Source organism: Podarcis gaigeae (assembly GCF_964106915.1).
Source record: "Podarcis gaigeae genome assembly, chromosome: Z".
In the NCBI taxonomy this organism is placed as follows: domain Eukaryota; kingdom Metazoa; phylum Chordata; class Lepidosauria; order Squamata; family Lacertidae; genus Podarcis; species Podarcis gaigeae.
Genome location: NC_139691.1, coordinates 14178390 through 14202755, shown reverse-complemented (window position 1 = coordinate 14202755; position 24366 = coordinate 14178390). Strand labels below are relative to the sequence as shown.

Below are 24366 nucleotides of genomic sequence, written 5' to 3'. Positions count from 1 at the left end.
AATGTGGACCTAACAAGGTCGAGAAAGCATTGGCAGGGCAAGAGTTATCAGAGCCTATGAGAAATGTCTTTGCTTGGGACGCTTCCCAGTGCTTGCTGAGATAAGTTCTGAAGCTGCACAGCTTTGTTCTCACCGCCAACACCCCCAGGTCAAGACTGGATCATTAGTATAATCCAGCTGGACACTTCTTGCGTTCACTAGGGAATATATGATCTACTCCATTAATATATATATGTATGTGGCATGCAATAACTTTTATATAATTTTTCCTTCCTGACACATGTGTCTAGATTTATTTCTCTCTCCTCTCCCTCTCGTTTGAAGCCAATGCGTTTTGCATCATCAACAGGGGAAGTAGAACTATAACAAGCAACTGCTTAGTTCTACATTTCCCATAGTGTGCTGTTTTCAGAATTGGAGATGTGGCTGAATGTTGTTTCCTTATCTGCCATCCATCAGACTGTGCAGCAGAAAGGGGGATGGGGTGGCATGGATGAAACACAAATCCAACAAATTCAGGTCGCACATGGCATAATTTAAGTCTATAAGGAGGAATTCAATGCCAGGCTGCTATTATTGTTCTGTCAGTGTAAGCATTCCTGTTTGCCAGATGGAACAGTCTCCCTTGTCCTCCCTCTGCCTTCTGTCCTGACCCCGACCACAGGCCAATTTGAGGAGGCCAGGGGGAGCAGGAGGAAGCCTTATTGCAACATTGTGCCAGGGAGAATAGGGGGAAGCCCCATTGCAGCCCTCTTTAGGAAAGTTTTTAATGTTTGGTGTTTCATTGTGTTTTTAATACTCTGTTGGGAGCTGCCCAGATTGACTGGGGCAACCCAGTCAGATGGGCAACTTACAAATAAAACTATTATTATTATACCCAGTCAGATGGGCGACTTACAAATAAAATTATTATTATTATTATTATTATTATTATTATTATTATTATTGGGACCCATTACGCAGAATCCTGCTGGCAAAACTATTCTGCTGAATCTGACCCTCAATAGTCTCCCTAGAAAATTGTGCAAATTGTTGGTTGATTTTTTTAGGGTGGGCACAGGTACAGCATGGGTTGTTGGGCAGCCCCTTGAAGATTATTCTGAAGCTTCAGGGACTGTTGTGAGGCAGTGACTCAGTAGTTAGAGCCTTGTTTGTTTGTTTGTTTGTTTGTTTGTTTGTTTGTTTGTTTTTAACTGTTCCTCGTCAGACTTGGGATGAGCTTATCTTGACTTGCTTATTAAATATAAAATTAATAGTCTTCAAATTGGGGACTGGGTGAGTCGTACATCAGAATAAAATGTATTGTGACAAAGGATTTCCCCCTAGCAGTTTTCCTTTATTGAAACACCTCTCTCCATGTATTCTCCATGCCAATGCATTATTTATTTATTTATTTGCTCCTGCAGTTCGGCCATCTCTTCCTGCTATAGCCGTGTGTACCAGAGCCTGGGCAATCTGATACGTTGGTCTGATCAGGTGATGCTGGAGGGTTTGAACTCTGAAGATAAAGAGGTGGTGAACACAGTGAAAGGGGTCATCAAGGCTGTTCTGGATGGAGTCAAGGTACAGTGCTGTCGTCTCTGCTTCTGACCATACCTCAGACCCCTTGCTCCCACCATGAGAACGGGCTGTCTCAAAACTGATGGTAGCAATACTAAGGCTGGGCTCTTCTGACACACTTCTATAGATGCTTAGTTATAGCACACACCTCAAATGCATCTGCACTCATAACTTGGTCAGAAACAGTAGAATTCCTAGGGGGCTTCCCCCACCCCAATAAAGCATACCTTTCTCATTTGAAATCCTGATTTGCAAGGTGGATCTGTTGTAGTTTATTATTAACTTTATCGTTATTAGAGCATAGACAGCTGTGTTCTACTTAAGTCACCTCCAGACCATAAGTAATTTGCAAGAGGAATTTAAGCATGTACCGGAACATTAGGTTTGTACAGTTAAAATGGATTAAAACTCTGATGCAACAAATCCACTTTTAAAAGGGTTGGTTTTTTGTGTTTTGGGGGTTTTTTTGCACCTAGTAAAGTGATGGGGGAATGCTCTAAAAAGTTTCAGTGGGTCTACACTGAATAGAACTTAGTTGGATGCTACTCATATAGTCTAACCTCCAGGTAAGCTTTGTGCAAGGAAATCAGAAATGCTCTGTCATCTGGAGGAACCCCATGTCAAGCCCTTGGTCCATCTAGCTCTGTATTGTCAACACTGATGGACAGCAACTCTCCAGGGTTTCTCATTGGCGTCTATTCCAGCCCTACCTGGAGATGTTTTGGGTTGAATCTGGGACCTTCTGCTTGCAAAATGGGTGTCCCACTGACCTATGGCCCTTCCTCTTAATGTTAAACAGTCCTTACTCGCCATGCAGAGTTTAACTGAAATCCTCTGCATCAGTATCAGGCAGCCCACTTGATTTTGGGGCTGTGCTACTTTATTATTTGTTGGCATGGAAGTAATAAGTTCCTTTGTGTTAAGTGGCAATCATTGCATTTAGGGTTGTTGTTTTAATTCTGTTTTGTTAACTGACCAAGTCTGCCAGAAGAGATGAGCTACCTTTTAAAGAAGGATTTCATATTCTAGGAGCTTTGCGTAACCCACTTGTATTCCGCACGCCTGCAAAAATGTCACAAATACAAAAGCAACATTGCTATCCTTAAAACTTTAGTCATAAACGGCTGTCTCTTCAGACAAGTCACCGTGGTGCCTAGGCTAACATATTGAGCTGTGGGAATCTGATGCAGAAATGAAAACCACCTCCCAGTCTTCTGGCTTCTGTGGTTGTGCAGCTGTGGTATTTTGGGGGAACCATCTTCTATGTTTGCCATCAAATTTTAGCTGTTGATAACCAGTTACATTGATTTTAAAACAAAAGCAGTACACTTCCTTAGAAGAGGCCCAGAATTTCTGAGGCAACACAGTACAGTGGTACCTACAGCTTACAGACTGCCTATCCAGAAATAGTACCTTGGGTTAAGAACTTTACCTCAGGATGAGAACAGAAATTGTGCGGCGGCAGCGGGAGGCCCCATTAGTTAAAGTGGTGCCTCAGGTTAAGAACAATTTCAGGTTAAGAACGGACCTCCGGAACAAATTAAGTTATTAACCCGAGGTACCACTGTATTGTTGTTGCTATTTAATCAGCACGTATGGTTCTTTACTGAGTATAAAGACAGGTCCCTGCGCTGAAGAACTCACAACCCACAATTTCATCCAGGGCAAACAGCAAAGGGAGAGAAGTAGCACAGAGACAAGCAGGGGAAAAGTGTGATGGTTTGCTCAACAAGCACGTCTGTAGATTGTAGGCTCATTTGTAGGAGAGCACAGGAACAAAACGTTGAGCTAACAGCTTCATATAAACGGTGGGATTTGAGCAAGGATCTAAAGCAAGTCAGGGGGCCAAATGTAGCCTTCCAAATCTCTCTGAACAGCTCTGCTTTTCCCCAGACCACACGCCATCGCCAAGCCTGCTTCACACATTTTAGACCAGATGTAACTTGGCCCTGGGCTGTGATAAATGCTGATTAGCTGCCTAGATAGAAGAGGGTCGTGAGCAGAAAGAGTAACTTTTGCTCAGCTGAAATGTTGTCTACTACTATACAAAGGAAAGAGCCACACCCACTCCCCCCCCCGACCCTTTCCCCCTGGTGCCCTTTCTGAAAGTCCAGCAAACCTCTTCCGTTCCGCTTCCGCTTTCCAGTAGCTACTTCCCTCTTTGATGTATCTTGCGTTCCCATGAAATTTCCATTCATATATTTCAATACACACATACATTTCATTGCAATACACCTTTGTTTGGAAGTCTTGCTTGAACCCTCCTTATTTTTTGCATCATGGTAGATGAGAATTCAGAAAAGCGACAGTCTATGCTATGATCTACAATGAACCAACTCTCGAAGCCTGCTTGGAACACAAACCCAGGCAGCCACCAGTCTGCATGGAGAGAGCTGTTTTCCATGTGTATATTACCTTGCAATTCATGTGTCACTTCTTGCTTTGTTACCCCACACAAGTGCTGACATGGTTACGCACAGGTTTCAACATCTTGGAAACATACGTTATCCTGAAAATAAAAGTTTTTAAAGCCAGCAAGGTGCTAGCCCTCATGGACTCATCAGCATGTGGATGTGTGTTGGAGGGGAATTAGAAGCTAGAGAGGTTGGGGTGGTGGTGAAGCAGGCTTACCAGCATTAGAGGGTGTGATCCAGAGCCCCCCTCTTCTTATGAACAGCAAAGTCAGTGAAACTGAGAAGTAGCCCCTCTACAGAAAGCTGGGATTTAGAAGAGGGGCCTCAATCTGAAAAGACGGTAGCCGACTGTCCTGTGTTATTACACTTCTCTAGTTCTCAGTCCTCTTTGTGGCCAGAGGGTGGAAATTGCAAGGGAGCAGATCTCAGCTCACTATTAGGTGAAATGTCAAAGAGGCCAGAGCTTTTCTAAAGTGGACAGGACTGTCTCCTGGAGTTGGCAGACTTCCGTTGCAGGAGGGGGTCTTTTAAGCAGAGGTTGAGCAGGTCTTTCTTTCAGGGTTGCTGTGTTTACACCTTGCAATGTAAGCTTTTCATGGTTTAGACCACTAAGGCATCTTTCCAGTTCTCACATTCTTCTGTTCTATTTCTTTCTGTCCAGGGCATTGAGTGAAGGTTTTGGAAGGGGTTGGGGGCTTTGAAAAATCCAAAACCTTGAAGCAGAATAGAAACAAGTTTTCTCTGGTGGAGAATAAAGTTGCAGCGGCCTTTGACTGAGCCTTCCCTTTTGTCCTGTATTCCATTTTATCATTAGGAGCTGGTGAAGCTCACCATTGAGAAGCAAGAACACCCGTCCCCCACAAGCCCCGTTAAACCCAGCATACCTGCTTCTTCAACGGACAGGTGAGTCACAAAGAGTGTCTGATGAAGCAGTCAGAAACCAAAGCTACTCGTGGGACAGGCCTGTATCAGTTGTTTGCAGGGAACACACCCAAAAGAGAAATAGTGGAAGATGAAGGGAGGAAGCAGCATCAAGTTCAGTGGGGTCTCTTGCTCTGGTTTGCTGCTGAATCCGTGGAACATAAGGTCATATTTTCACCATACATTTAAGGAACATTCATAGCCCTTTAACTGTTGTGACTTCCCCACCCAAAAAAATCATGGGTATAGTAGGCTTTTATCTGATGTGGATCCTACTCAGAGTAGACCTATGGAAATAACTGGGCATGACTAATGCAGGCACATTAATTTCAACATGTCTGCTTTGAGTAAAACTCGGCTCCAAGCTTAAAAGTTTAGCCTTCTCAGAGCTACAATTCCCAGCACCCTTAGCAAACTACAGTTCCCAGGATTCCTAAGTGGAAGCCACAGGCTTTGAATGTATGGTGTGGATGTGATCAAATGCTTGTGTATTGTGCTATCCTCTTATCCAGTAAATTAAAAGACTGTAGTGTTTAAAAAATAGTACCCTGCCTATGGGGTTAGTAGTTAATTAATGAATTGATTATATTTGGGTACATTTATGCGTTAGCTAAATAGTTGTATGAGCAAAAGGAATATAGGGAGAGGAACTGATTTAAGTTATATCAATTAATTGTTAAACATGCATGTGGGAAAAGGTGCTTTCTTAAAGGGCCAGAGTGAGTGACTGGGTCTTCCAAATATTTGTACGTTCTACACAGCGCCTGGCGCCCTCTCTGGGCCCCTGGTGCACAATGCCAAATGAACCATAATGCTGCAAATGCTGTATACAAAGCAAGCCATGCTTTTTCCATCCTTCTCAGCCCTTCAGAGCTTCCCCTGACGGATCGTGAGATGGAGATTCTCAACAAGACAACAGGGATTGCTCAGACAACAGAGGTTTTGACGGATCCTATGGACGAAGAAGTCGCCCCTCCCAAGCCTCCCCTTCCCTGCATCCGGGTCGCTGAAAACAGGTACAGCTGGAAGAAATGAGTTCGGGAGTTGCCTCAGTAGCCTCTTGTTACTACAGTCAGGGTTGAAATAATTAACTAGTTGTCATTCAGAGGTTTTCAGACTTTAGAGAACCCTTTCCATGTCAGCTTGTCCGGCAGAGAACCAGCACTGTTCTGGGTTCATGCTGCTGTCTTGTGTTGTGTGAATGGACTGTAGAACCCCAGGGGTGGCTGGTGCGGTACTTCTTGGGGTTGGTAGGGCAGAAGTAAAACGCAGCATTTCCTGCGCTGATGACAAGAGGCTGGAAATGATCTGTCTGTCTCTGTGTGTGGTCTGTATCTGTACAGTGTGTGCACATCTGAGCAGGCATACATTGGCCACACAAACCACTGGTACTGGAAAACATTCTCATTTCCTAAGCAAGGTGAGATTAGATGCATAAGTTGAGTGGGTGCAGGTGCATTCATTTCTGGTTTCATGGAAATAGGGGTGAAGGGCATGCAGAAATAAAGCAAAAAAGAGTGAAAGAAGACAAAGCGAAACTCTTGTTATCTTCCTTAAGCTTTATTGCCCGAGGGAGCCAGCATACAGCTTCCGGTTCATGTGGCTAGCATGACTAAGCCGCTTCTGGCGAACCAGAGCAGCACACAGAAACGCCGTTTACCTTCCCGCTGGAGTGGTACCTATTTATCTACTTGCACTTTGACATGCTTTCAAACTGCTAGGTTGGCAGGAGCAGGGACCGAGTAACGGGAGCTCTTCCCGTCGCAGGGATTCGAACCACCGACCTTCTGATCGGCAAGTCCTAGGCTCTGTGGTTTAACCCACAGCGCCACCTGCGTCCCTGTCACAAACTTAGATGGCTTTACATTAGGACTGGACAGATTCATGGAGGAGAGGGCTATGAATGGCTACTAGACATGGTGGCTTCGTTCTGCCTCCATGGCTGGATCCAGTAATGCTTCTGAATACTAAGTGCTGGAAACTGCATGAGGGGAGAAGTGTCTTGTGCTTGGATCCTGCTTATGAGCTTCCCTTAGGCATCAGGTTGGCAACTGTAAAAACAGGATGCTAGACTGGATGGGCAATTGGCCTGATCCAGCAAGAGTCTTCTTACATATTTTTGAGAAGTTGGGTGGGTGGGTGTGATGTTTCTTATGACCCTCCACCCAGCTGTTCAGGGTTGTTTAAGAAAAATGGCAACACCTTTCTTGTTGAAGTCTGTGATGGGGGATGCAAACAAATACTGTGTGGCTTGCGAGAATCGTGTGAGATTCTTTTCCTTTTGCAGGCTCTGTGGTCACTGGTGTGAGTTGGCTGTGCAGCTTTCTCACTGTTGAAGGGCTTTGACATCAAGACACCCTCTGGGGCAATGGGCGTGCCCCAGAAACAGAACAATTTGCAAACATATTGGCATCTAGAAAATCTTACCATTATCTGGTTGCTTGGGGTGTGTGTTTTTTTGGTCAGCCCCATTAGGAACAATTAACTCTCTCCCCCCCCCCCCTAATTGAATGCAGAGGAATGGTTGGTTTGGGTTTTACTACCATTTTCAAACTTCATGAGAAACTCCATCCTTTGAAGGAAATACAGTCATACCTCGGGTTAAAGTAGCTTCAGGTTAAGCGTTTTCAGGTTGCGTTCCACGGCGACCCGGAAGTAACAGAACAGGTTACTTCCAGGTTTTGCCGCTCACGCATGCGCATATGCTCAAAATGACGTCATGCGCAGAAGCAGCAAATCGCTACCCACAGACACGGGTTGTGTTCTGCTCAGGATGTGAATGGGGCTCCAGAACAGATCCCGTTCGCATCCGGAGGTACCACTGTAGCAGCTAATGAGGGAAAGACTATAGCTCAGTGGTAGAGCATCTGCTTTACTTGCAAAAGGTCCCAGGTTCAATCTCCAGCATCTCCAGGTAGGGCTGGAAAAGATTGCCTCCCTGAAACCCTGGAGGACCTCTGCCAGTCAGTGTAGACAGTACTGAGCTAGATGGACCCAGTGGTCTATCTCATTAGAAGGAAGCCTCTTAGGTTTTCCTGTTTAAATCAGTACAGTGGTGCCTCGCAAGACGAAATTAATCCGTTCCGCGAGTCTCTTCGTCTTGCGGTTTTTTCGTCTTGCGAAGCACGGCTATTAGCGGCTTAGCGGCTATTAATGGCTTAGCGGCTTTAAGAAAAAGGAAAAGAACTCGCAAGACGTTTCGTCTTGCGAAGCAAGCCCATAGGGAAATTCATCTAGCGAAGCGACGCTGTTTTGCGAGGCATTCGTCTTGTGGGGCACCACTGTACTTTATTCAGAACCATGAAGACTGGAATCTTACTTTGTTTTCAGGGGAAGGGCCTAGGTTCTCTCCCCAGCATCTTCAGGTAGGTCTGGGAGAGACTCCACATCTGAGAAACAACTGGTCAGTCTAGTTCCATCTTGTCTGCACTGATCAGGAGCAGCAGCTCTCCAGAGTTTTGGGTGGAGGGTGGTGGTCTCTCCCAGCCCTACCTAGAAATGCCAGCAGGGATCAAACGTGGGACCTTCTTTATGCAAAGGAAATGCTCTGCCACTGAGCTATGGCCCTTCCCCAACCTTCTTAGGGATGGTTATTGTGGCTTTTTGATCCAGAAGTACTTGACTGGCATTGTTGTGTTCATGTTTTTCTTTGACCCACCTTTCACAGCCCTCCCCCTGCACTGCCGCCGAAGAAACGTCAGTCGGCACCATCTCCCACTAGAGTGGCTGTTGTGGCACCCATGAGCCGGACCACCAGTGGGTCCAGTTTGCCAATTGGAATAAATAGGCAGGTAAGTCGGAAGTTGCCTCGTGCCGGTTTAGACTGTTGGCCCATCTAGTTTTCTGCTCTGAGTAGCGGACCACTGGCTTGCCAAGGCTGCACTGGCAGCCTCCCCAAACACGATTTAATTGCTGGTGGTGGGACATGAAAGTGCAGAGTACCAGTGGGCACTGCATGATGTTGGTCCCTATTTTGTCACTGTACAGGGCAAGGAAGTTGAAAGGCTTGGCCTGGCCCAGCACAGTGATGGAGACACATGTTGGCCCCTCTCCCCACTTATTAAAAGGAAGGGTTCCATGTTGGATCTGTATATCTGGGTCTGGGTGTGTTATAGACTACCTTTGCCCCTATGTGCGTGCAGCTTTTTAGAGGGGTGGGGAGGGAGGTGAGACAGTTTTATTGCAAAGGTTGAGAAGCCTAGTTTCTTAAGTAGATAAACATAGAGGGGGTTATATACTTTACGTACAGCTGGAAACAGCTGGTGCTCTCCCCATGTGTGTGGGAGGTCTTTTGGCTCCACCCCTGCCAAATCACCCTCCTGCCCCCACCCCCACAACTGGGAGAACTGTGTACAGCACATTGAACTCCTTGGAGGAAAGGCGCAATATAAACGAAATAAATAAATAAAACTAAATTCCCGCAATGCAACTCCCAAACATTCCAAGACAACAAAACCTTAACTTTTCAAAACACATTAAAACCTGAAAGCATTTTATTGATGTTTTCACATTATATCATGCCTTTGTTGTGCACTGCTTTGTTATTTATTTTTAATGAAAGTGTGGCTTGTAAATATTTAAATAAAATAAATATCTTGAATAAATGAAACAAACATAACTCTCCTCCTCCTCTTCTTCTATGCCTCCAGGATTTTGATGCAGACTGTTACGCGCAGCGGAGGCTGTCAGGAGGCAGCCAGTCCTATGGCGGGGAATCCCCCCGCCTCTCGCCATACAACAGCATGGGCAAGCTCAGCAAATCCGATGAGCAGCTCTCCTCGCTGGACTGTGACAGCGGGCAGTGCTCCCGCAACACAAGCTGTGAAACGCTAGGTAGGGAGTGGGTGTTCTTGCCAGAGGACCTGGAGAGGGGAAAGGGGACAGGGTACATGCACCCTGGAGCTTGGGTTTTGAGGGCCTGGTATTTAGAAATGCCTCTGTAGCATCTAAGCTGATGGTGATTGATTAGTAGCTCCTTTTCACAAATGTGAACTCAAAGCAACTTACAGAAACAAACGTTTGGAGACAGCCTAGAATGATAAAGTATATATTATGTTTTATTCTACTCAGCCTATCCCGCTAAAAAAGAAAGAGAGCAGAAAACTAAGGGCCAGAAGACTGAGTGAATAAAAATGTTTTTGCCTGGCAAGTAAGACCAGATAGTGACAGCTGCTAGTGGAGCCTTGCTGGGAAGGGACTGTTCTGCAAACAGGAAGCCACCACTGAGAAGGCCCTTTTCTGGTGTTGCTTTTTGTGTGCAGTTTAAAAAAAAGGCAAATAAGAGGGAGATGTAATAGAGGTGTATAGTAAAAATGATGCATGGTGTGGAGAAACTGGATTGAGAGAGGATTATCCATTGAAGCTGAATGCTCAGGACAGAGTGGTTTAACAGCCACTCCCTCTTCAAAGGCATCTCTGGGAAATAGTAGTTGTGTGAAGGAAATAGGGTTCCCTTAACAACTCTCAGCACCCTTCCCAAGCCACAGCTTCCAGAATTACTTGGGGGAAGCCATGGCCGCTTAAAGTGGTGTCGTAGTACTTGAAATATATGGTGTTGATGGGGCCTTAGTTGGCTCTGCCTGTCATTGTGTGTGGAGCCACTTACTGTTGGCCTCCCTGACTTCCTGCGAGTGGCAGACCCTGGGGCCTCAATGATCAGCAGTGCCGTATGCGACGCCAAAATTTGGCACCTCCTCCTCCCCACCTCTTGCCTTCCATGCTATGTAATAGTTGTGGTGCCCCTGATGCTCCACGCTCAGTATGACTGAACTTGCCGTGCTCCCTTAAATCCACCTCTGCTTCTGCCCCACCAGTCCCAAGGGGCACCACCCACTGCTAGTCTGTCCTGATGTGTATCAGCACCCTTCTGACCTAGCAGTTGGGGCTCACTGTTGCTCAGTCTCCTGATGGTTGCCTCTCTTCTATTCTCCACAGATCATTATGATCCAGACTACGAGTTCCTGCAGCAGGACCTCTCGAATGCCGACCAGTTACCTCAGCAGGGGCCCACCGCCCTCAGCCCTTTGCCAGAGTCTCTGGGGGAGGCTGGCTCCCCGTTTTACGGACGCACTTTCCAGCTGCCAGCGGCGGCCGCTTTGGCTGCTGAGGTCCCTCCGGCTCTTCCAGAGAAGAAGAGGAGGGGGACAGTCAACCCTACTTTTGATACTTCCGGCTGCCGTGTCTTGTTCGAGAGGCACCCTTCGCAGTATGACAACATTTCAGAGGACGATCTGCACAACCCCACCCTGCTCCCCCCTATGACCATCACGCCTTTTGCTACCGTGCTGCCCTTCCAGCCAGGGAACTCCCCAGCCCCTGTTGAATTTCTCACTGACTTTCTCATTCCGGACTCCACTAGTGACTCTGAGAAACCGCCACCTCTGCCAGAGAAGAAAAACAAACACAGTAAGTGCGAAATTGACTCAGTTTCTCGTGGCTCATGTGCCCATTGCAGCTCAGGAAGGGGCTCCATGTTAGCAGAGTCACTTAAAATAATGCAGATTGGGTCTAGAGCAAAAAGGCCTGATAATACTTCCGTGTGCAAACCAGAAAAAAACTGTGTATAGTTTGAGGAGAAAGGAACAGAGAGGTTTTGTCTTTTTTGGTTCATGTACATAGCAGAAAGACAAACATCCATATCTACGGAGGAAAACTCCCTTGGAACCACATAGCCAATCATACCAACTGAATGATCCCTGCTGTTGTACTTCCAACATTCCACAGTGGTAGAGCACATGGTTGCATGTAGGAACTCTAGGGTGAATCCCTGCCATCTCCAGGAATGGCTGGGAAAGATTTCTGCCTGAAACCCTAGAGAGGCTCTGCCAGTTAGTGCAGACAGTAATGACCCAGATCACAGGCAAGGTGATTATGGCCCTCTGGATATTGCTGGACTACATCTCTCATCATCCCTGACTATTAGCCATTTTGGCTGCAGGTGGAGCTGGAGTCTGGAAGTTTTCTCTCAGTTCATTTTTCCAATTTTCAGTTCTCCACATTTGCACATCACTTTGCATTTTAAAAAAATGCTACCACACAGCTGAAATGGCAAAGATAGCTTGGATTGGTTCTATACCTTGATCCATTGATGCAGCCAGTGGTGCTGGGGAAGGGAAGGTTCCCCAGAAGCCTCCCAGGTGGGTAACCCACTCACACCCTCCTGTGTCTTTTCTGTTCCAGTGATGGCCTATATGCAGTTTGTAGAGGACTACTCAGAACCACAGCCTTCTATGTTCTACCAGACGCCGCAGAATGAACACATCTACCAACAGAAGAACAAGCACCTGATGGAGGTTTATGGGTTCAACGACTCCTTCAGCAGTGCCGACTCTGGGCAGGATCTTGCTCCACCTCCTGCCCTCCCACCAAAACAGCGGCAGTTGGTGAGTGCTCCTCTCCTCCTCTTCCTGACCCACCAGATGTGATGCATTTCAGATTCGTTTTATCCACCTTGCCGAGGAGACAGGCCCCATTACTTGTAGTTTTTCTCTCCCACCAAATGTTTATAGATGATTTTGTTTTTATTTCACGTACTTGGGTAATTTATAGGGTCTTGACCATACGACCCAAAAGCCACCAGGGTGAAGGCATTGGATTTGAACATCGGAAGAGCCTGGCTGCTGGATCAGGCCAAAGGAGGCCTGTCTAGTCTAGCATCTGGTTCTCACCATGGTCAACTAGATGCTCACAAGTGGGACTTGTGTGCAACAGTGCTCTCCAGTTGTTCCTCATCAACTGGGCATGGAGGTTGTGCTATCACCGTAGACCTCCAGGCCAGGGGCCAATCTAGTCAAACATTCTGCTCTCACATTGGCAAACCAGGTGCGCCAATGGAAAGCCTGTGAGCAGGACTTGAGTGCAGTAGCTCTCTTCCTGCTTCCAAATCTGGCATTCAGAGGCATATTGTCTCAGACAGTGGATGTAGAACACAAGAAGAGCCCTGCTGGATAAGGCCAAGGACCCAGGACCCAGCTAGTTAAGCATCCTGTCCTCACAGTGGCCAACCAGATACCCATTATGGGAATTCCATAATAGTTAAATAGTAGAAACTCTCAAAAATGGCGAAACACTTTGGGGGGGGGGTTAGTTCTTGTGGGACAATCTCCCTTTTCTGGTGTTTTCTAATTTAAAGTCGTAGCAGACTTTTTGTCTGCAGAGAGAGCCCAGCTTTACAGTTAACATGGCAAATCAAACACAGGCAGCCGGTTCTGAATTTTAGATGTTTCGTCATAAACTTGCACTGCAAGACAATGAAATGAAACAAAGATCCTGTTTGCAGATATTCCCTTCTTTTCTATAATTTCATCTATTTCCTTTAGCAATGTAGAAGAATAAGAAGCTATGCAGGTCTCAAAAGATCCTGCCCCTGTCAGCTGTTTGATCTGGGAGTTTGCAGGGCCTGGCTTGAGGCCATTCTTTCCCCCCTTTCTTCCCTCCTCCTCCTTTCTTCCTCTTTCTTCCTCTTCCTCTCTCATTCTCTCTTCCTCCAGCAGGCCTCTTTTGCTGCCTCCTCCTCCTTCTCCTCTGTCTCCTACTGTGTCCAGCCACCTAAAGTGCCCATCGCCACCGAGGACATCGGCACGGCTCAGGGCCTCACTATGTCCATCTCTAATTCCTTCCTCCACCAGCATAGCACCCTTCCTGTGCACTCGGTGAGTTACTAACTTTGGACTTCTTGTCTTGTCTTGCTGACTCCTGCTGTCTCTTTGGTGGGGGGGGGGTGACGGTTGTGATTTACTGCCCCAGATGGCGATGGGGTGTGTGTTGTGGGGGAGGGGGCAATGTGTTTGCGATTCTTTGGGTGCCAAATATACCGGCCATAACTGCACCATACATTTAAAGCAACAACAAGCCACCAGAGGCATGGTGTTGCAGGGGATCGGGAGGGGTCAGAGACCGATAGCTATTTCCACAGCAAGAATCCCTGTCTCCAGCATCCTGATTGGCGTGAAAGAGGAGCTTTTCGGCTACTGAGAAGTCTTCTCACCCTTTGAGCTGATTGGAGCTGATTGGAGCCAATCAGAGTGAAAGGAGATGAGCCAGCCACTGAGGATTGACTCCTTAGGGAAACTCTGGAGAAGAACAACTTCTGGAGAAGTTGTTATGCAAACTCTGGAGAAGTTGTTATGCATGCACCAAAGCTAAGCACTTAGGAACACTGACAAGGGGCATCAGCTGTGAGGGAGCATAGCTATGGCAATTGTGAAGGGACCCTGCGCTTCTGAATTTGCCACTGCACTACTTTGTACCACTTTAAGCAGTCATGGCTTCATCCACAGAATCCTAGGAACTGTAACTTGTTAAAGGTGTTGGGAGTTATTAAGAGACCCCTTACTTTCCTCATGAAGCTATAATTCCCAGAGTTCCCTGGGACAAGGAATTGAATGTTAAACCACTGTACCATACAGATTTATACAATCTGAGGTGAAACCAGAGTATACCACTGTACCATACAGCATTCGTAAAACACTCATCCAATTAGTGGGACAAGTCCTACCACACCCCTCTCAAATGTGAGCATCACAGTAGAGGCTCGCTTCACTACCAAGGGTCTGAGTACTAAAAACTGTCTAACCTGAGGCCAGAAAGCTCCCTAGCAAGAGCATTCCACAAACTGGGAGGGTAAGGGCAGGCGCCACTGAAAAGGGCTTGTTCTCATGGGGTCACTCCATACCGGCCTCAGTCAAAGCACACAGAGAAAAGCCTCTGATGAAGACCACAGTGTCTGGGCTGGTCCTTCAGGTAAGCTCCACACCTTGCATCCAGCAGGAATATATGGGAGGGAGGGCAAGAGGTGGCTAGTAGCTGACAGGAGTAGGGACATTTGCCAGGGAGTCCCATGATGAGAAACACCCTTAGCCAATGGGCAGATATGCTGGGAGTTGTAGTCCAACAACATCTAGGGATCCAAGGTTGAATGGTACTTACCTAACCTATTCTGAACAACGACATCTCTCCACGGTCCTCTGCAGGGGCCTATTCTAGCTCTGCTGCTTGCAAGCCTTGAAATTAGATTTGACTCTTAGGTTTTCTGCATCCAGAACCACGTGCTGTATTGCCCACCCATCCATTGCCTTTGAAAATCAACTGTGTAATAAATGAGGGTGCTATAGAGGATTTTTCCTAGTTCCATCCCAGTAGCTCCTTCTGCGCCATTTTGTTTCCTTCCCTGGTGATGTTCAGTTGATTTTTGGAATATTTTGGAGTATACTTTCTTCCTTCTCTATCAGGACTAGAATCTTTCAGCCTCCCCCAACTCTCTGCAGGTGTTTGCATAAGCCCCAACCTGCACAAGCAGTGGTCAGGGATGATGAGAATTGTAGTTCATTTGCTTTCCCTTAACCTGGTAGCCTCCAGGCATGGTTAGACTACAGCTCCCATCAGCCCCAGCTAATGTAACCAATGGTCAGCGGTGATGGGAGTTGGAGTCCCGACAACTTCTGGAGGTACCATGATGAGGGAGGTTGCTCTGTGGCAGCAGTGGAATTCAGCCACTGAAAATGAGTGTCACTTTTGCTGGCTCTCTGAAATAAGGCCTCATCTTCACTATGCATTTAAATCAGTAGTGTTCTTGTGAAGAAGGCAGGGTAGAGAAAAGTTCCAGGAACTGGTTTTACATAGGGGTGTAAAAGAAATGCATTTTTGTTTGTTTTAATAAGAAAATACCTAATTCCCACTTCTCCAGATTTTGCAATGCAGTTATCTAGTAAAACAATACATACAAAAATGCTGTATATTAGGAGAAATTGCTTGCCAAAACATGTTTATTAGACAAAAACTGCATACAAAAAATATAGTCATTAGAAATTTGCATAAAAATATTGATGAATTTTCTTGAGGAGAACTGATCTTAAGACTTAAAAAATGAAGAATGTAGAAAACCAATATGATAGATTTTGTTTATTTAGTAGAGGGCAGTCTCCTTACCCATTCTGCTTGTGAGAACAAAAAAATAAATAAAAATGCCAGCCCCAGCTCCTCAGGTTGGTAGTGAAATGGAACCATTACCCCGGAGGTGGGTGAGCAGTGCCTTAAGATCACCCTTTCCCCCTTAGCAAAAAGGGGATTGAAGCTGAGAAAGAGAGTGATTTTCTTGGGAGCCAGTGGCCAGACCCATGTTTTCAACCCTTATCCAGGTCCAGGGTGTCCCCAGATGGTCAGTAATTTAGTGTGAGGGATTCAGGCCCAAACCAGAACTTTAGGTTTGTGTGGTGGCTGTGATTTAAAGCACTGGGTTGCCCTAGCCCAGTGCAACAAATCCACTTAAAATACAACAACTTAGGAAAGTAATGGAGAAATGTGCCGAAAAGTGTGGGATGAACAAATGTTTAACAGGAAGACATGGAAACACACTTGAACACCCTGGCAAATCAGGGTGGATGCTCATTGCTGTAAAACTGCCCTCCCCAAGCTCAGAATGAATGCTAGTGAGTACCATGCAGTGTGTGGCCTCTGCGTAAGCTTTGTGTGAGCAAATAAAGGTAAATCAAGGTAAAGGAGCCGGACTTCTAGCCCGCACTGTTTAAAGCCAGTCCTCTTGAGTTGGGAGACTAACACTTTACCTTGCTCTCCTTGGAGACACACATTTAGACATCCTCACTTAAGTTACCTCCTCGCATTCTAAGTTCTGGCATTGTCCTCTACTGGTTATTAAGACAAGCAGGTTATTAAGGACCTGTTCTGGTTTGTTTGCAGGGGTCTTAGACGACATTGGCTATTTAGTGAGCCTTCATCCTGATTCGATTGCAGGGAAGTTAGATGACATTGTGTCAGAGCCAAAATGTCACCCTGCACTTTCCTGTGTGTTTTCCTGCCACTTATAGTGCCATTTATTTGTTTTAATCTTTTGGCAAACTAGGCTTATTGCCCAAGACCCTCCCAATCAGCTAGAATTCTGCAACCTTTGGCAGTATGAATCATGCCCCAAAGTAACAACTGTTGGTCTTCATTCAGCTAGCTTTCTATTTAAAACAAAAACAAACACACAATCTCTTCCTTTGACCCTAGGCTGATTTTGGCTGACCATTTCATCTTTATTATTTAAAAGCCCTTGTCTTCCAAAGCTTCTGTTCTGCATTGCCTCAGTTCTTCTTTCCCACTGGAGAATTGCTCACTTGACAGAGGAGCCCTTGCTGGGGGGTTTCCAGGCCACAGTCAGCTGTTGGCTTTAACCCATCTGACCCTGCAGGAGGCAGAGAAGGGGGAGAACCCACAGGCGCCGGACAGCTTCCAAGTTTAAATCTTCAGCTGCGATTTGTTAAGCTTGTAGCAATTCTGTGGACTGGATGGTCCCTCTTCATGGCTATTGGATCCTTCAAAGAAAGAAAGAAGTGTGGGCTAAGGGGTGGAAGCACCAGTGTGTTCTGGAGAGGTTTGCTTTGCTTTGGTTTATCAGCCGGCGATCAGTGAGGAGGATATCCAGGTAGACAAAAGACCTGAAGCCTTCTCAGCCACGCCCTCCGGCACATATAGACACACGCATATTGTTAAATATTTGCTTCATAATTGGCACTGGTCCCAGCATGACTGCATAGTTAAGATTCCACTGCCTGATTCCAGACATGCTGATCTGCTCCAAGGAGGGGCGGGGACAGTCCCTCGAGAAATCATAACAGTAGCCTCCTTCAAGAAAAATAAAAAAAATTGTATCCAGGCAATGCTCTGTGTGTGTGTGTGTGTGTGTGTGTGTGTGCGTGCGTGCGCACGCGCTTCTGCAAGCTCAGTAAATTTTGCAACCATATTTGCATAAATTCTGCAACAAGCCTGCATTTAGCTCTGTTCGGCAGCATTGTTCTGAGTTTGCCAGGTGAGGAGGAGGGGCACTCCATTAGGCAGAGGAGCAAAGCTCCAACCTACCCCCAGACCACTAGGAATTGTATTTGCACACACCCACTAAAAACATTTCTGTTTAAACCCAAATGTTAGAAAACTGATGCAAGTTTTAATCTGTTTTTAGTCTATTCTTAGTTTGACTTTTCAAAAGTCTTAAATTATTGTTCTTTTTCTTATTGATAATTTTATTGTTTCATCTTTTTTTGGAAAATTACTTTGAGGGTTGTTGGGTTTTTTTTTTACAATCCAGCATTGTATGCATTTTATTAGGTGGGTGGGTGGGAGGGTGGGTAGATGGATGGATGGATGGCTGTCATTGAGATTTCAGCAGACATTGCCCGTATATTTTCCAGTATCTGTTGACAGGCATAAGAACTAGAAACTTTTTTAGAAAGGAAAGAAAGACAGTTAAGTCTGGTCAGATTGTACCCTTTGTGGCTCTTCAGTCCTGAATTGATATTTCTAACTTGTTTCCTTTTATTCTTCGTGATGATGCTGGTTCTATTATCAGTTCCATCTTCCATTCCTGGTTGCTTAGGACCTGCTAAAACAGAAGGGACAATGATGGACAGCAGTAGCTCTCCAGGGTCTAAGGCAGGGGATGTCCCCAGACCGAGCTTGAGTTGCCATCAAGGGTTGAACCTAAGGTCTCCCTCACGCAAGCGCTGGATTATGCAGAAACCCAATAAGTTGCTTTGTACCAAGTCAAACCTCCACCCAGCTCAGTATGACCTACCCTGACTGGCAGCAGCTTTTCAGGGTTTCAGGCAGGGGACCTTCCCAGCTATACCTGGAGATGCCACTGGGCATTGAACATGGGACCTTCTGCATGCAGAATAGGTGCTTCGTCACTGAATTACTATCCTTCATCTAAATGTAATGTAAGACTATAGTCTTCATGATTTGGAATAGAAGATGCTGGGGATAGAGGCTGGGTCCTTTGGCATGCAGAGCCAGTGCTCTTAACTACTGAGCTTTCCACTAAAACAGAGAGTAAGAGAGCATGCGTGTGCAGTGAAATAACTAGATCCTGAACAGGACACCCTCCAACCTACAACTTCCACAAATCTCTCCCCAGTAGGCTGAGCTGATCACGCCAAAGGTATCAAGCAGCCTGGGCCAGCAGAATGGGATTTGCTGAGCTAGGGTGATGTCATGAGCCAAGAGTCTTAACTGGGGATTTAATGTTTTCGGGCCAGGCAGGCACGAGAGACTCTCCAAACTGCTGTCCGTGACCCAGAATCAATATGGAGATTAGGGCTGTCGGGGTTACTGAGGCAGCACCAAAGGCTGATGGTGCAGGACCCCTCCACCCACCCCCTACACACACACATTCCCACTGGCTCTGCTCATCTGGAACAAAGCGGGCAGGGAGGGGCAAGAAGAGCCTCATCTGGAAACCAGTATCTTCCTCTTATGCCTCTCCTTCCCCCCTCCATACACCTTTAGTTTCAGCCACCCAGAATACCCCCCTGCCCCCCACCCCCTGCTTACCCTCTTCTCAATTCTTTATGCATGGAAAATCCAGTCAAGTCCCAAAGACGGGAGATGGGAGACGGTCTTGGGCAGGCTGCGCTCGATTCGGGAAAGGGGAAAACTGCTCCATCAGTAGACGGTCGGGAGGTAAAGTGTGAGCCGCTGGCTTCTCTGTCTTGGGTGGGACCTTTTTTTAGCCTTCTAGTAGTAGGAGGCTGCATGTGGGTTTCTGTCCAGACAGTGGGCAGGAAAAGAACAACGGATCAAGGAAGTTAGCAAGGGGTGGCTGCAAGCAATTCGTTTATTGATTGCATTTCATATAGCACTTTTTCCTTCAAGGAGCTCAAGATTTTTTTCCCTTTATTTCGTAACATTTATGTAGATTATCTGTAAAAGCAGCTATTCAAAGCATTCAGAGATGGTGCTGCCCCCTCCTTGTTTTATCCTCACACCTACCCTGTGAGGTAAATTAGTCTGAGCGACAGTGACTAGCCCAGGGAGTTTCATGGCTGAGTGAGGATTTGAACTCTAGGCTCCCAGGTCCTGGTTCAACACTCTAACCATTATACTGCACTGGCTGCCCAGTCGCAATTAGATGTACTTAGACATTTGGTAGTGAGGACTTGGGGATAAAGCTAGAACTAGCTATTTTACAAGACCTGTACAGTGCTTGCTTTTCCTTTGCAAGTAATCAGTCTCTTGCATGTTGCAGCAGCTACTCTATGGAACTCCCTACCTGTTGGTGTCAGACAGGAGCCTTCCCTGTTTCCTGTTCCTGCTAAAAACTTATTTTGCTTTGGCCAACCTATTTAGGCACATAATTTTATTATGTACGTGTGTGTGTGTGTGTGTGTGTGTGTGTGTGTGTGTGTGTGTGTAACTGTTGGTTTTACCTATTTCCCGGTAATCCTTTTATATCTACTGGTTTTTAAATAGTCTCTTTTTATTGCTAGTTTTTAATGGATATATTATACCATAGTTATGTAAAGTTTCTTAGAGATTTTTATGCTATTATTGTTGTTGTTGTTATCATCATCATTATCATTATGTGGTACATACATTTTGCTAACAGAAAGAAAGAAAGAAAGAAAGAAAGAAAGAAAGAAAGAAAGAAAGAAAGAAAAGTTGGGTTTTGAGGAAGGGATTTGAAGTGGAGAGAGCAAAATAACATCATGTAGGAAGAGCAAAATAACATCATGTAGGAAGGCAATAGCAGAGGGTGGGGTTTAAGGTAATAAATTACACTGTTCCTGATTTGGGGTGTGAGTCATGTGCCAGCAAGTTTTGGTTGTACTTAGATTTGTACTTAGATTTGTGGAAGCTGACCCCCTTCCACAAAAGATCAGACTTTTGTGGTAAGGAAAGTGAAGGGGAAATGCACCTAAAAGTGTGGGGCAACCCAGTGTCATCTTTCCTCCCTGTAAATGAATTAGAACGAACACTCACTAAATAGCCAATGAAGCCTAATTTCCTTAGCAAATCAGGATGAGTGCTCAATGGACAGGTTGTCTGTTAGCAACCTGCTTTAACTCGTAGCCCCATGAAGTCTTGCAAATGCTGGTTTTACACCTGGGGCAACTTGTTTGAATACTTTTTTTAAAGTGTGAAATTGGATGACTGTTTGTGTGTCCACCAAAATGCAGATTAGCTCTTTGTGCAAATATTGTTTTATTTTGCCCTGACATTTCACAGCTCAAGAAACTCCTGTGCCAAGTGTGCTAAGAGCCCAGCCCAACAACAATTCATTTATTGCATTCATATGTCACCTTCCTTTCTCCAAGGGGATCAAAGTGCCATGTGTGGTTCTCCTACCCACTCACTGAATCCCCATAATAACTCAATGAGGTAGGTTAGGCCGAGAGGGGTAGTGACAGGGCCCAAGGTCACCCAATGAGCTTCATGGCCAAGCAGAGATCTGAACAGTGGTCTTTCAGGCCATAGTATGACACTCTAGCCACCATACAACACTGTCAGCACCTCTCTCCTTTTTTTTTTGCACAGTTGGGAAGACCCAGTGGTCTCTGGGACTGATCTGGCATGGCTCATTTGCCTCTTTCAAAACCCTGACACTTTCTTGAGGTCTTGTTCTGAGGTGTGCATTGTAAAACCAATTACTCCTTAACCAAGAGAGATTAACACTCTCTCACTCACTGTGTGTGTGTGTGTGTGTGTGTGTGTGTGTGTGTGTGTATGCACATGCGTGCGTGCGCGTGCACTGATTTTTTGAGCTGGGGAGGGAGGGAGATGGAGGGATGATCCTGTGGGCTGACTGAGGCTGACGGGAGTTTTAGTTCAAAACATCTGGAGAGTGCCTGGTTGACAGGGACATGTCTCAGCTCTTTTAATTCCACAACCTTCATAAATTATACAAATAGAGCAAATGCCATATCATCTGCTCTCCATTGTTTTTAGTAAGTTTGCATAATTTCTGCTTGTTTGACAATTCAGCCGGAGTGGCTAGAGGCTAAGCTTGGCACTGAAGCCCCCCTAGATCTTACTCAGCAGTCCCCCTTCTGGTATCTTTGCATCTATAGGGATTAGAGACTTCTTTTGTTTTTAACAAATCCTTAAAATTTTGAATGTACCATTCTGGTGGGAGTTTGTGCTCTTAGGGCAACAGCAGAGGCATATATTGCTGTATTCTTTTTGATGCCTGCTAAAAACGTTGTTGTTTAGGCAAGCCTATCAATACATTTTCATAGATGCCGTTCCAAGCTTATCCTGTTTTTATGTAATATGGGAATTGCCCCCAGCCAGCATCAGGCTGTTATCAAGAAGCAGATCCTAGCACCCACTATGGACACATGTCGAAAAGAAGGCGATGCCTGGGATTTCATGTGGGTGCAGTCAAGTGTTGTGTGTGCCATGTGCAAAGGAAATAGTTACTTCTGTACCAAGGAAAGCAGGTTTCTATGAATTCTGTAACTCATGCAAAGCAATTTTCCAAATTCTGACTCTGCTATTTTGGGCTAAATTTACTTGGCGGGACTCTGGAGCCCTGCTGCCTAACATCTGCAAACCCTAGCTGCAGGTGCTGAATTTCCTCTGGGCATTGTCCTTGTATGTTCCAGCTTATTTTTGAAGCCATATGGACTAGCACCTTTAAAAAAAGAAAACATACTGCACACTACCAGAGATCTGTGCATTCTGTGATTCCACGACAGTCCAGAAAAAGCAGACGAAGTGGTCTTAGATACAGGGAGTTCAGCTTCATGAAAATCTCTTTTTAAAATTCTTATTATACTTAAAGTTACTAACCCGTGTGGCTGCAAAATTAATGGCAAGCTTGTAAGTGTATGGGCAGTGCCTGTTGACACATCAGAATCCAGGTGGTTTACTGGACAACAGTATCAATGGTCAAGAGTAAATGCTTCCTCTGTAGCTAAGTACTGTTCAGTAACAACTCCTCTTGTTCACCGTAGATGGCTGGGAATTTTATGCAGGCAAGAGAGCAGGCTGGTGGAAGAATGACAGATCTTTCCATTCCTCATCAACTAGTCCACTTGGTTTTGTGCTGGCTACAAATGAAGGGAATTTTCCTCTCACCTCTGTCTCTCCTCCACCAGTCTGCTAGATAGAAGGCGTTTAAAGAAGCAATTAATAGTCTGCTAAGAGGTTGATATCACAAATTTTCATGCTGGGTGCAAAAGAAGAGGACTTCCCCCTCTTCTGCAGCCATCATGAGAGCACAACCTAGTAAAAAAGAACAAGAAGGAGTGAGCAAACTAGTTACTTTTTTGAGTTTTTTACAAGTCTGGCTCATTGACTTGTGAAATCTAGAGTGCTTTTGTTTTGTTTTGTTTTGTTTTGTTTTGTTTTGTTTTGTTTTGTTTTTAAAAAGCAGAATAGATTGTGCAGAATAGAAGAGGAATATGTAGATATTCTCGATTTGCATCATGGTATGTGGACTGCAGAATGCCACTTCCTGTGGTACAGAATGTTTCGTTTATTTGTTAGTGCACATAGTCCCAGCTATGCCCTCCAGTTCATTTTTTTTGGCATGGCAGAAACATTAAAAGAATTAGAGAAGGGAGGAAGGAGGCTGATGCGATGGTGTCGCCTTGGCCGTGGACCGCTTTGCCTAGAGCTGACGTTGTGACTTTGCCTAGAGCTGCTGTTGATCTAATTTCTTTTCTCTTTTCTCTGTCTCTCTTCCTCTCCTTTCCCCCTGCTCCCCAAATCCCTCCCCATTGGCTTGGCCCTTTTACTTCTCCACCACTGTTGCTGTCTTCTCCCCACCCACTGCAGTACAAATCGGTGTTCAGGTCTTTCTCCCAAGACTTTGTGCCTCGCAGCCAAGTTTCCATCCCTCCTTTTCTCTCATCTGCCTCCGCCGCCTCCTCCCTGCCTCTGTGCTTCCCACCTGCACACCAGTCTCCGAACTCTGACCTGGCGGCAGGGTCTGCCGCAGCCGGCCAGCCTCTCGGCCTTGCAGATGGCGGGGTTACCTCTTCCTCTCAGGAGAGCAGCTTTAGTGGGACTGCTTCTGTCTGCCTTCCTTCTGAAACCTCTTTCACTGATTCTCTCCAGACATCTTCGGTGAGAACTCTTTGGCCGTTCGAGGCAACCTCTCTGTTGTAGGCTGCTTAGGTTGCCTTGTGCACTGTGTTGATCATGATGGGGGGGGGGGTTGCGTGTTGGATGGCTGGAAAGAGAACAAGGTGGGCATGCCTGAAATCAGCCTTGCAAGCTTAATCTGCAAAAGCTGCCAGCCAGCTCACCAGCACTTTGACCACACCCATCTAGGAGCAGCAATGGCTGGTGCTCATTGAGACTGGTGGGGTGGAAGGCAAGGAGCACAACCTGCAGGAGAGGCCACCGCCCCAAGTGATCCTGATTATTTTAATTTTGAGAGTCTGGTGGTTCTTGTTTCTCATGCAGGTTGTCTTCCCTGCTCCCCTCTCTACGAATATTCAGCTGCATGCCAAATTTGGAAACCAAGAGACTAATCGCTAAAATGGTTTACCTCGATGTGGGGGGTAGGATGCATAGAATATTCTAAGGCATGAAAGGAGTCATTCCCAATCTGCATGTCATGAGAGGCCCTGTGAGTCCAGAGCACCTACCCATAAAAGACCCACTCATCTCACTTCTGTATGAGTTGTTCTTCTGTTTGCCTCCTTCCAGTGAAGCAGTACATCCCAATCAGTGCCGCAGTTAGGTA

General features: G+C 45.9%; 1 protein-coding gene and 1 long non-coding RNA gene across 21 annotated transcripts in view; one reads left to right on the top strand and one right to left on the bottom strand.

Annotated features, from left to right (window-relative positions):
• The window catches only part of RAPGEF1 (Rap guanine nucleotide exchange factor 1), a 118159-nt gene that overhangs the window by 70026 nt on the left and 23767 nt on the right, over positions 1-24366 (top strand). For 8 of the 20 annotated variants that reach the window (XR_014559993.1, XR_014559994.1, XR_014559995.1 and 5 more), the window contains 9 exons: positions 1407-1563; positions 4789-4877; positions 5759-5911; positions 8563-8686; positions 9545-9728; positions 10830-11300; positions 12075-12277; positions 13385-13546; positions 23451-23741. Coding sequence is in view for 16 of the 20 variants with exons in the window: in XM_083721331.1 (XP_083577457.1) it covers positions 1407-1563; positions 4789-4877; positions 5759-5911; positions 8563-8686; positions 9545-9728; positions 10830-11300; positions 12075-12277; positions 13385-13546; positions 23451-23741 (1834 nt within the window). In the remaining 4 variants the exon portion in view is untranslated. The remainder of the gene's footprint in view (positions 1-1406; positions 1564-4788; positions 4878-5758; positions 5912-8562; positions 8687-9544; positions 9729-10829; positions 11301-12074; positions 12278-13384; positions 13547-23450; positions 23742-24366) is intronic. The other 12 variants (XR_014559992.1, XM_083721333.1, XM_083721338.1 and 9 more) reach the window with 4 other exon arrangements.
• LOC310836355 lies at positions 15623-23737 on the bottom strand. The gene is made up of 4 exons (XR_014560031.1): positions 23651-23737; positions 19221-19431; positions 18156-18270; positions 15623-17516 (listed from the first exon to the last, which is right to left on the bottom strand). It is a non-coding gene; the product is annotated as an uncharacterized lncRNA (long non-coding RNA).